This window comes from Propithecus coquereli, unplaced genomic scaffold, assembly GCF_000956105.1.
Source record: "Propithecus coquereli isolate 6110/MARCELLA unplaced genomic scaffold, Pcoq_1.0 Scaffold273, whole genome shotgun sequence".
NCBI classification, from domain to species: Eukaryota; Metazoa; Chordata; class Mammalia; order Primates; family Indriidae; genus Propithecus; species Propithecus coquereli.
In genome coordinates, this window is record NW_012148319.1 from 1,297,404 (window position 1) to 1,310,729 (window position 13,326).

At 35.5% G+C, this 13,326-nt stretch overlaps 1 protein-coding gene across 1 annotated transcript in view; it reads right to left on the reverse strand.

Moving 5' to 3' along the window:
* The window catches only part of NPAS3 (neuronal PAS domain protein 3), an 855,986-nt gene that overhangs the window by 662,586 nt on the left and 180,074 nt on the right, over positions 1-13,326 (reverse strand). Inside the window, 1 exon segment of the mRNA XM_012647885.1 lies at positions 7,744-7,788. Coding sequence (XP_012503339.1) covers positions 7,744-7,788 — 45 coding nt within the window.

Below are 13,326 nucleotides of genomic sequence, written 5' to 3' on the forward strand. Positions count from 1 at the left end.
GGCAAAAAACTTCCTGTGAAGGGTAACTTCTACTTAAAATCTTCCCTAATTGAGTAATGGCTCTTTTCTGTGCTCCTCCCTGCCCCCTGATAAGCCTCTGTCCTGGGCATTATCCATTTATGCATCCCAGTATTCACAGAGTAAATAATTCATCCAACTACAGTTAAGGAGCTTTTAGGTGTTAGGAATTGTGCTAGGCACTAGGGTACAAAGGTGAATAAGACAAAGCAGTTTAGAGTCTCCAGTACAGTCTTATTGCAGAATATTATTATTGCTGGTTTTCTTTTCTGCATGCTCTCCTAAATTCTGACCTCCTTGAGGGCAGAGACTGTCTTATTCATAACAGAACGTCCAGGGCCTTGCATACTGCCTGAGTCATAGGACTCAACAAATGAATACTGAATAAGAGATATAATTTCAAAGTGCTACCCATGTGCCAAGTGCTGTTTGAGCTTCATGAAAGTACTGTCATCTCATTCAATCCTCGCAAGTTTCCTGGAGATGGGGATTTGGAAAGAGGATGACACTCAGGTTCAGGGGTTAGATAAGGTGGTCAAGCTCACACAACTGATAAGAGGTGGAACAAGTTATGCAAACTCACATCTGTATAAAACTCTGAAGCTTCTGCTTTCCCCACTTCACAAACTACCAAACTGTGATATCTGTGCGATGTGTTGGGACACCTATAACTGATCAAATGTAAGCAAAGGAATTAGTCACAGATACAGAAAAGATGCAGGTAAGGAATGAAATTTCCCATCTTCCTTCATTCCCTCATCTTGTTTCTGAGAGACATATCCTACATTTATATACAAGGCCACTCTCTAACAGGTACACGACATCAGCTATGTGAAATTGTAAAGCATCTACAACTCTGTACTTGTGATCCGTTCATAGGGTAAAAGCCCTTGGTAACCAAGTATAGATTTTCAAGGAAGCACACTCGATCATTCTTCTTCTTTTAGTTATTTTTTGTATATATTTAGTATACTTTCTTTGAGAATAATTTTAAAACTACAAGAGCTCATGTGTTCATGGGCCTGGGGTTATACCCTGGCCTGGGGTTATAAGCCCATAGGCCTGGGGTTATACCCTGGACCCTGCCATTTATTGGCCATGGAGTCTGTGAAATAACATCAGGGGAGGTGCGCAGACAAAGAGTTGAGAGAATGAAAAGAGCTGGGCACGGTAATAAAAGAAATGAACATGCAAGAGGAAAAATATAAACTGCATGGCATAAAGCAAAGAGTGTAACAAACAGTGAAGAAAATCAAACCACTAATGTGGAGAACAAAATCACACTGTTCTTCGAGACCTTAGAAGAACAAGACAAAGAACTAAAAACAAAGAGAGGATTATTAGGAAGAACAAAACAGATCTACCTTTTGAATTACACCTATTATAATGAAAGGGAAAAATAGAAAAATTTGAAATAAAAGCAAAACTCGAAGACTTCAAAAAATTGAAGAAAAGTTACCAAAATTTAAAAACAAAACCTTAATTTGAAAAGGGACAAGAAGGTTGTAAATCAAAAGAGCACATCACAATTCACACAAAGAAAAATTTCATCCTATTCCTCTTTTCTAAATTTTCCTTGAAATTCTGATCTATTACTTTTTCCAAGTAAGCTTTGACATCTCTCGTCAACTTAACAAATATCCTTTTGGCCTTTTTATTAGAGACCGGAAAGGATTGGCATTCCTAAACAAGTAAAGAAAAATTCTCATACATATACACGTTCACATACACATACCCAGGGTAAAGGTTTTCAAAACAAAGCCCAAGGAGTCGGGGGGTGAACTTCAAACCTCTCTATAGAATAAGCCAGCTTATCTTCAAAAAAACAAATCTCTGGTTGGCATCAAATATCTCCCCTGCAACTTAAATACCATGAGAGAGACAAAAGAGCAAAATTTACAATGATTTAATTAAGAAGGAAAAGTTCATAAGCCAAAAACTTTGCAAAAAACCGTTATAATTCTCATATAATAATGATAAACAAAGTATTATGGACTCAGGAAATATAACACATAAATTACTTTAAAAATCACATGAAGATGTACTTCAGGTAATTGGCAAATGAATCAAAATTATAGAGATGCTGTAGTATGAAAATACTTAAAGATTGAAAGTTAGACATACATGTGTCAGTAGTTGATGAAAATGTTACAAAACTGTTTAAAAATTTTAAAAATAATTTAGTATCAATAAACTGGGTTCAAAACAATAGGTTTTGTCCAATAAGCATATCTTAAAAGATGCTCACCATCATTCTTCATTAGGAAAGCACAAATCAAAATCACAATGATGTACTACTTCACACCCATTAGGATGGCTATAATTAAAAAAAAAAATTTAAACATAGAAAATGTGTTGGCAAGGATGTAGAAAAATCGTGAATTTCCAGTGTGAATGTAAAATGGTTCAAGCCATTGTGGAAAAAGAATTTGGCAGTTTGTCAAAAATGCAGACATATGACCTTATGACCCAGCAATTCCACTCTTAGGTATATACACAGGGGAACTGAAAACAGGGACTCAAATACATATGTCCAAATGTCTATAGAAGTTGTATTCATAATAGTCAAAAGGTTAGAACAACCCAAATGTCCATCAATGGATAGTAAAATTTGTATGGAATATTATTCAGCCATAATAAGGAATGAAGTACTAACGTATGCTACCACATGGATGAACCTCAAAAACATGCCCAGTGAAAGAAGCCAGACATAAAAGGTAATTAATATATGATTCCATTTCTAGGAAATAACCAGAAGAGGTAAATCCATAGAGACAGAACACAGACTAGTGGTTGCCAGTAGCTTAGGGCAGGCGGAATGGGAAGCAAATGCGTAATGGGTATGGAGTTTCTTTTTGAGGTTATGAACATCTTTGGGAACTAGATAATGGTGCAAGTGTACAACATTGTGAATATATTAACTGCTACTAAATTGTTCACTTTAAAATGGTTAATTTTATGTTATGTAAATTTCACCTCAATAAAAAAACAATAGGTTTTATTAAAAGGACTGGAAAACAAAGTAGGGAACAGAGGATACTTTTTTAACCTGATAAACTATAAGGGGCAAAAAGCATAATCTTACAATCTTAAAGGAGGTAAGACTTATATGTGTCATTTCCACCAAAATCAAGAGAACTGCCAAAATTTCTCAAGGACAAAAAGAATGTCTGAATGAATATAGGTATGTATAATATTCTTCAATGGAAAGATGGAATATTTTAGAAATGTCAGTCCTTTCCCATCTCTAATAAAAAGTCCAAAGGGATATTCATTAAGCTGATAAGAGATTTCAAAGTTTACTTGGAAAAATTAATAGGTCAGAATCTCAAAGAAAATGTAGCAAAGAGCAATGGCTCAAGCCTATAATCTCAGTGACTCAGGAGGCTGAGCTGGGGTGGTAGGATCTCTTAAGGCCAGGAGTTCAAGATCAGCCCAGACAACATAGCAAGACCCCATCTCAAAAAAAAAAAAAAAAAGTAGGCATGTTGGCTCACACCTACTCAGAAAGCTGAGGCAGGAAGACTGATTGAGCCCAGGAGTTCGAGGGGGCAGTGAACCTATGATCATGCCACTGCATTCCAGCCTGGGCGGGGGAGGAGAGAGAGAGAGACCGTGTCTCAAAAAAAAGAAAAGAAAAAAAAATAAGGAAAGAAAATTTACAAAAAGAGAAATAGGGTAGGACATAGGACAAAGTTTTTTTTTCTCCTTCCCAGATACTAGCATATTACAAAAATATAATAATTAAAGCAGTATGATTCAAATATAAACACTGACATATGGCAGATTTAAAAAAATGGCCTGGATCCTAGCATAGGAAATGTAATCTTTCAGTATGTTCAGTTATCTCTTTAGAACCCACTGTATCCCAAATACTGTATTAAAAACTAACGTCAGAAGCACATCTCCACTGGGTATCAGCATAACTTCAGCACTATTGCAGAGTTAAGGGTAAAACATAAAATGTAGTGTATATATTGTGTTCTGATAGGGAAGGATTCTTTCCTTCCTATTAAGTATAAAAGTACTGAAGACATCCCAAAAAGAGCTGACAGATTTACATATAGAAAAAGAAAAGCTTCTATATAGTAAAATAAAAACAATTGAAGAGCAAATCTATAGAAAATACTAAGGCTATAAATGAGTTACCGCCCTAATAACTAGTTCACAGCAATCAATTAAAATCACTAAAGTTCTAACAAAAAAAATAGGTAGAGCACATTAAATAACAAGAAATAAGTAATAAATATATAAAAATTATTTAATAACTGAAGTTATATAATTTTCAATGGAATACTAATTTTCACTGTCAAATTAAGAAATATTTTAAGAACTCTACTGGTATTAACAAAAATACAGTGAAATTACACTATTCTCACACACTGCTGGGGATGTGATGACCCACTTGCTGGAAAGCAACCTGTTCGTGTATATAAAATGCCTTTGGATGCACATACCTGCATCATAAGTTCTATCTTCATATGATAATCATAAGGAATGCAAAGATTCATACAAAATTTATACAAAAATGTTCACCATGGGTTCATGTATAACAAAAAACACATAAGAAACAATCTAAATATCCAATCATGGAAAATTATAGTATATCCATATGCCATATATGGATTATATACTATTAAAATGATGCTTTTAAATAATATTTAATGATGTGAGATATGTAACAAAGTAATTTTTAAAAATCAGTTTACTAAAGCCTACTCAGGTAATTTTAAAAGACTGGTAATAGCTCCAAATTATAAACACTGGCTATTATGATTGGTAGAATTATCCTAGTTTCATCTTTATATTTGCCTGCACTTTTAAAATTCTCCATAGCAGGCTCATTTTATTTTGATAATCATGGAGGAAATCATTAAATTAGGCCAGTGTGCCAATCGACCTTGGAGTCCATGCTAAAACGTATTACTCTGCTATAAAATGTTTTCAGTAGCTCACATCCATTGGCATGTCCCCCTTCGTCACAAAATAGCACGGGTGAAAGCTCTAAAGCCCACAATGACCTGCATTAGCAGAAAATATGAAGATGCTTAACATGAGGTGCTTCGAGATCAATTTCAAGCAAGCATACATCACTCATGCCATTGATTGGCATGTCAAATGCTTGACAAAATAATAAGTGACTGCAGGTGCCAATCACTGTCTCACAATGCAGTTCATTGTACAGTTTTTGGTATCAATATGATTAAATCATGATGGCATCCCAAATACAGCAAACGGTTAACAAATTGCTTCTCTTAGGAGGCTACTACCCTGATGCTCCACCACTGTTTGTCCAAAAGCAAAGAAGAGGTAAACATACAGATTGCTTTTAGAATTGATGGACTCATACCAAGCACCTCTAGGATTTCCTATTTATGTTTGGCCAGTCGACAGACTTTCTTAATTCCATCATTCACTTCCAAATACAACCAATCCTGATAGCTTTCTTGACACCCCCAACCCCTCCAATAACACTTTTCAGTTCTTCCTGTATCTTTTGCTGTTTTCACTGCTGTTCCACAGCACAAAAAGGAGAAATTTCTCATTTTTTTCAAAAGACTGTTTTGTGATTCTTCTCTATTGACTATCCAATGCATTTGAGAGCAAAGAATTATAATTCTGTGTCGATGGGAAAAGCAAAACCAAACTAAAGCATGAAAGGGAAATGACACAGTGGAGGATGCATGAATTCAATAAATGAATGCAATGCAAATGAGAGAATTCACAGAAGAACAGAGATAAATACTGCCAACACCAACATTTCTGGAAAGAAACAAGACACACTGGCCAGGGAGTAACAGGAAAGGATAACACATTTACACAATGGTCACCAGCTTCTGATCTATATTTTCATCCTTATAAACAGCAATATAAGCTAAAAATAATTCCTATTTTTTCTGTTTTCTTTTACCTACTTACATATCACTGAAATCTTCTATCCCCTTACTTTCTGTCAAGAAGAGTACAATCCATTTCCTAATATCTGAATGATGTATTAGCCACCTGAGTGTCAAACTTGTTTTTCCTCATTTTCAGGGGATATTTATGTCATGATATTCCACACTTATTTCAATATAACTTACTGTGCAGCAGTGGTGTTCCTATGAATTAAAACCACAGCACTGAACCACACCACCAAAGAGGAGTGGTGAAAGTATACTTCATCACAGCCCTACTGGAAAATGTTTTAATATATATTCAGAACAGGGGAGTACTACCATAATTATTAAGAAGGAGAGGCGACAGCAAACAACATGCAAAGTGCACTAAAAAATGAAAATCACTTAAACTCAGCTACTCATTCTCTTAAAAAGACAATCATGCGGGCAGACTATTAGGGACTAGAAGATCAAAAGGGAGAGCACAGACAGGGAAAACATGTGGAAATCTGAGAATGAATTCAATCAGTGCTGTCCAGTGGAACTTTCTGTGATGAGGATGTGCTGTATGATCTGTACTGTCCATTATAGCAGCCACTAGCCCATGTGGCCACTGAGCATTTGAAATATAGCTAGTATAACTGAGGAAATGTATTTTTAACTTTATTTCAAATTTTACTAATTAAAATCAAAATTTAAATAGCCACATGGGGCTAATGCCTACTATACTGGACTATACAGTCAAGTATAGAGAAGTACAAGGGGAAACTAATTGTAAGGGAAAAAAAAGTCTGAGGAATTCCTCTATGTACCATCATACCCAGTACTTAAAATAATTTCTCCACACCTTCTCATTTTTCTGCATCTTCCCAATTCACCCCACCACCAATACACTCCTCCAGCGATGTGAGAGACATTCCCACCCCTCCTGTTGGCAAATCAAAATTAATGATGTGAAAAAACCATTTAAGTCTCATACCAGTATTTGTCCTTTTGGAAATAAGCATGCACTGAATAAGAAGCCCAATCCGGGAAGAACTTACTGAATGGTATAGGTTTGGGTACAACGGAATACTAGGAAGTAGATATGCACACGTGTGACAGATGAGCAGCAGAAAGGGCACGTGACGGTAACAGACTGTTTGTAAACAGTCTCAAATCCTACAGTTGGACGTTCAATTGTATTTGACTGTTACATATGATTGACAAGCCATTTGTGATCTTCACTTGAGGTGATTAAAAGACTACTCTGATGTACTGAACAGAGAATATTACTCAACTGGACAGCCAATTTCAAGTTCCTGGCCACTGGGAGTAAGTCAACAGTAATCCCATAGGAATTCAAGGGGAGAAAAAAACGTCTGTTACTGAGACAAACTTTTGCAACTACACCTTAACTGAATATTCTCCACTCAACAAATGGAATGTGTCCTCCAAAACTGATTTTTAATGACAAAACAACATTTAATAATGCATCTAGTTCATTCTTTCTTCTTCTGCCTTTTTTCCTTTGCTAAGACAGGTTATAGTCTAAGAAAATACTGTCTAAAGGCCTTGAAGTCTGGTTCCATCTGAGTTAGGCAGCACATAACCCTACAGCTCAAAGCTCCCTGGTTTGTTTTTATATCTAACTGCAGAATTTCAGATCAATTTCCACACATTCATATCAGCATTTAGATTTAAATTTGCAATACATGTGATAAGATCATTGGAACCCAGTTTAACCCCCTTTCCCTAGCCACCATTTCCTTGGATTTGGAAGTGATGGAAAAATTCTTAGAAGACTGTATTTATACATCAATGCATAAATGTTTTATATCTCTCTGGACCAGAAAGAAAGCACAACAGAATCCAGTTGACTGAGCATACCACTGGGCCACGTATGTACTTTCTTTACATTCTTAATTTGTTACACAAATTCTTTTCAAATCTACTTTCTGACCCCAAAGATGAATTAATCTAATCCTTTGAAACAGTGTTATGCTTAGCCTCTCTATATGGCTTTATGTGTATTTAAGAAATAATTATAGTATGACAAGATTTGAAATATGGTAGGCACAGCCAGAAAAACATGATTAAAATGTGTCAGTCTTGTTCATTGATTACCAAAGCCCTAGAGATATGACAAAGTCCCATCAAGAAAAGTGATAGAATATGCCTAATTCTCCATGAGTAGGATGAGAAAGATGTTCCACCACCCCTGAGCTTTTGAGAAAACAGGAAAGCCTATATAAAAAGCCCTCTACACCTACCAGATAATTCTGTTCAGAGAGTTGTAGCCCCCTCATTCTCCCAGAAACCTACTGAGAATGACTCATCTATTTCACAGCAAACTTTCATATTTAAATCTAGATTAGGATATTTCTCAGCCTTGGGATTTTTACTATAAATATTAGCCAAAGTGAGCTGCAAAAACACACATTTTCATGTTGGCCAACTAATTTGACAGAGATATTGGGCCATTCTTGATATGTTAAATTTAAATTAACTCTAGAAATTATTGATGGTATTATAGATCCTAGCTTAATTCTTATAACACATAACGTAAATTAGGCTTTTCTCATTAATGTTATAATTTCCCACTAATCTTGATATTAGCTAAAGATTTAAATAGCAAAAAACTGGTTGATGTGTGTATATACCTATTTGTGCTCACACATATATTGACTTTGAAACTTGTACTTCATTTAAAATAGCACCAACTGTAATGGCCTTTTTAAAATCCAACAGACACATTATAAATACTGGTGGATTGCTTGCTTTAAGAAAAAATAATAATCTGGGTTAATGGTGAATCAAGCAAAATTTATTCAGTAATAAGATGCCATGTAAATGATTCAGTTTTGTCTTGAAACTCGTCAGATGTTGCCAAAGGCTATATCAAAGTCACATTTAAGTCTTAAATATCTGAGATGCCTTGATTGAGATTTTCACTGCAATAGTCCAACTACTCACCCTTAGTCAATAAAAACATTCATTTTGTCATTTAATGTCCTCATGATAATTCAATTATGTTTCTTATTTTAGTCCACATTTGATATATATATATAATGTGCTACTTTAGCATCCATCGAGTTGAATTTTCTCTTAAATTCTTCTAGCAAATAATTCTTCATAAAATTTAACAATTTGCTGTATTTTTGCACTGATTACATTGAGCTTCCATTACTTCTTAAATCTTTCAAGAGAACAAAAAAAGCCAAGAAATTTTGGCATATTCATTTATCTCAGTTTTAATCAATGGCCATGAAGAAAAATTATTTCTGTAAATTTGAGCCTGCTTCTTTGGGAGCATATTACAACAAACTTTAGAGAAAGAATGAATTAAAACTGTCTCCTTCCACAGAGCAGACAAAAGCAGTGTTTGTAAATTGTTCCTGTCATCTTCATAACAGGTATACAAAGTACACAATTACAAATGGAGAGGTCGCCACTGTTACATTTGCAGGAGCAACAACTGCCAAGAAGTAGGCCTTGCAAGTACCTTCACATCAAGAAGTGCCTAAAATATAACAGGTTGTGTGACAACTGAAAAAAGTAAGCTGCAGAGCATATACTTTGAAATAAGGCTGACATGAGTTCCAATCTCAGGTCTGCTGTTGAGTAGCTATACAACCTAGAGTGTACCTCACCATCCCTGGGTCCCAGTTTCCTCATTTATAAGATGGGGATCCTACCACTTTAATTCATTAAAGTAGCCAAAAGGATGAAATAAAATTGAATTACATTATTACTGTATGTCAGTCATAAATTTCAGGAAACCATATAGAACCAATCATATCCTGTATTATCATTGTGTTAAAGATTTTATAAGCAGGTTATTACAGACATGGTTTTGAGTTTGTTTCTATTTTGAGAGGCAAGGAATTTTTCCTTTTAAAAACGTAGTTATTGCACATGAATGGTCACAGCTTTTAGGTCCACTTACACCATATCTACTTATGCTGCCTTTATTTGATAACACAACATATTGTGTCCAGTGCAAAACCTTTCTGGATCCATTCCAATTATATCAGGTCTATTTCACTGGAAAAGTGCCCTCCACTTCCGACAGAGTCTAAGGCCGTGGGCTGCCAATGGTTTCTTTTCAATGGAGCATTAACTGTTAGAACTGGTTGAACTCACTCATTTAAAAATTATTTAACCCTGACCCATTCCAATGCCAATATTTTATTGTTCCTTTTGGCCTTTTCCTTCCCCTTTTTCTTCTTCAGAAATCCAAGAGAGTCTAAAGGGAAATTTCTCAAAACTGTTTTTCCCCCCTGAAAAATTCAGACTGCTATGTTTGTAATCAATGACCCAAATCCAAGATAATTACATTTGCTTTTCATAATCAGAATGTCAAAAAGCTGCTCAGCTTTTTCAACTTTATTTCTTTATAAAATATTGGACTTTTCTTATGACAAATATGCAATTTATGCACAGAATTGATTGTTAAGACAAAATATTTTATGGTAAAATACATTGAATGTGTGCTGTATTTAATTTAAAAAAAATCTTTACCGTTACTAAAAATGTATAATTTTCTAACTGAAACCTGTAGTGATGGGTTTCAAAAAGTATAGTGGCCAAGAAGAAATACATTTCAAAATTAAATCAGGAATGTACTCAGAATCCCTAACTCACCAGATACCACAACCATCATCTCTTACTCTGCTGAAAGGTCGACGGTAGGATGCCAGCGTTTAGCCTAAGAGTGAGATTTCTTCACTTTTGCGCGTCCCTATAACATCAGGGACTGCTTAGAAAAGGGTTCTTGGCAGAACAGCCAACTGGATACGATAGCTGTGGGGTCCAAAAACAATTAAAAGCAAAGTCCAAACTTTCACGTTAGACAGGAATACATGAGGAGTAAGAGTAGTTATATTTTTCAAATGACATTTGCAAGTCTTAATCATCAGCTTAACATAATGTGCAAAGGAAGGACACTTAAAGGACAAAAGCTGGCACTGGCTTTATAACCAATAATTCTGGACTAAGAGCTCTATTTATATAGTAATGTTGAAATTAGAAGCTGGCGTGCCTTAGAGCTCAAAGCCAGAATTTTCCTGTGAATGACTCTCTTTAACCAGCATATCATGAGAAAACAATCATTCTTTTAGCACGTTCATTAGGAGAAAATTTAGATAGTTCAGAAATGACATTATCCATATTAAAACCTAACAGATAAATATAGTACAGGGTGCTGGTTACAGAATTACTAACTTCATGCCAACAACACACCGCAGCTAAACCGTGACAGGTAAGCTCTAGTTCAAATCGAAGCTCCATTGGTTCATCTTGTCCACTGTAGTAGGACAGAGGTGACTGCTTATACATGAAGCCACCTATGCTCATGACAAACCAAACAGACCAGAAGTAAAACATCTTAAAAACAGTTCCTGGTAGCTGCATAAAGTGGGAAACAACCATCTCTAAAGCTTAAATTAAACCAATCAGACCTGTACATGCTATTGTCTTAACTAAATAGAATTTTCAGTACTCTTGAAAAAACCATTTAGATAAAATATTTGCCTACAAAACTGTGCTTTTCAAGTGTTATTTTGATGTAAAATTGAGTGTTTAAGGATGGAAATTCCCTCAAGCACTCTGAAATGATAGCACGGTTGACAGTGTCAAAAGCCATGCTGAGATCAAGGGAAATGAGAATGGAAGCAGTAGCAACTGCATTCATAAAGAGGTCATTTAAAACCTCTTTGCTATGATATAAACTAAAACATGACTAGAATCTCATCTAAAAAAAAAAAAAAAAGAAGAAGAAGAAAAGTTCAAGTGTCCATCCTAGATGCAAACAAGAAAATCCATGCTGAGATCAAGGGAAATGAGAATGGAAGCAGTAGCAACTGCATTCATAAAGAGGTCATTTAAAACCTCTTTGCTATGATATAAACTAAAACATGACTAGAATCTCATCTAAAAAAAGAAGAAGAAGAAAAGTTCAAGTGTCCATCCTAGATGCAAACAAGAAAATCAGGCAAAAATTCCTGAAATATATGATGTTTAAGAGCAAATTCACCTGTCAGATTCCAAACAATTTGCATTTTGTGAGTAGAAAAAAATGCAATTTAACATCATTGATGAATTTCCAAAAGAAAGGACTTCCCTCATTTTCATATAGAAAGCAAACTTCACCATGTGTTAGGCCCTGAGAGGAAACTTCCTTTGCTTATTTAATTTTTCTGTTTGAAACTATTCTTACATATTTCTGTCATGGTCCCTAATGCCATTACCTAATATACACCTTGTTTTCTACAGCTTTTGAACCTCAATCCAAGAAAGTTTCCTTAAGTGATAAAATCCCAAACCTGGAATTTCCATAACTTCTCTTTTCCTTTGGATACTATATTATGTCACCAGGAAGCAGCTTTAAATCTTAGAAGGCTCTAGGAAAAAGCCACACAGGACAGAACCTACATTCTTGCAAAAGTTTCTATTTTTCTATTATTTGCATAGTCTGATTAAAATGCTCAGCCCTAGAAGGAAGCTGTCTTTCCTCTGCTGGGTCTAGCTGGACACCGTGTCCCTCTGTGTCCCTCTTTCCTCTTTCCTTGCTGGGTCCAGCCTCATCCCAGAAGGCACAAGAGGGCTCCCAGCCTCTTAGATTGTCTCAGGGCTTCCTCAGAGGTTTCTGAGGGACAGTTGGCAAGAAATCCATGCTCTTTGGGCTAGGAAAGGTTTAGAGGCAGCACATAGGCAGTGACAAGGCTGCAGGGGCCTTGGCCTCAGTCCTGACTCTCAACGGGAAGGGAAGGAAGAGAGAGGATGAGGGTGAGGGTGAGTCATAAAGAAAAAGGAAGCTCTGTACATGGTCCTGAGGATTGATCTCCAAGATATATTGGTAAGTGGGGGGACAAAATCCAAAAGGACAACATTTGTACACCTAGACAGTATTTGTTAAAAGTAAAATAACATATAGACAAATGCTTGTCTGTGCATAAAGAAATCCTGGAAGAAGATGCAGGAAATGGGTAGAATGGAATGGCAAACATTGAATAGGGAGGGGAAGGATTTTCTCACGCACCCTTTTGTACCTACTGAATTTTGAACCATGGCAAAGAGATACCTGTTTTTAAAAATAAAAATAAATATTTGAAACTTTTAAAAAATAAAATGCTTAGCCTTTGTCATCTTTTTTACAAACCATGGATATTTTTACAATGAGTATAATATTGTTTTATACTATTACTATGATGGCATAATTTTATTTTACTATTATTTTATTATTAGTCACTGACTGGCACTTAGACAGTCATTAGATACCAACTATTATAGCTTCAATGCTAAGTTATGACAGCTGACTTAACCAACGCCTTTTTATACACTTAGGCAGGGGTGGGGAACCTGCAGCCTTAAGGCCACATGTGGCTTTCTAGGTCCTTAAGGGTGTCCTTTTGACTGAATCCAAATTTTACAAAACAAATCACTTTTA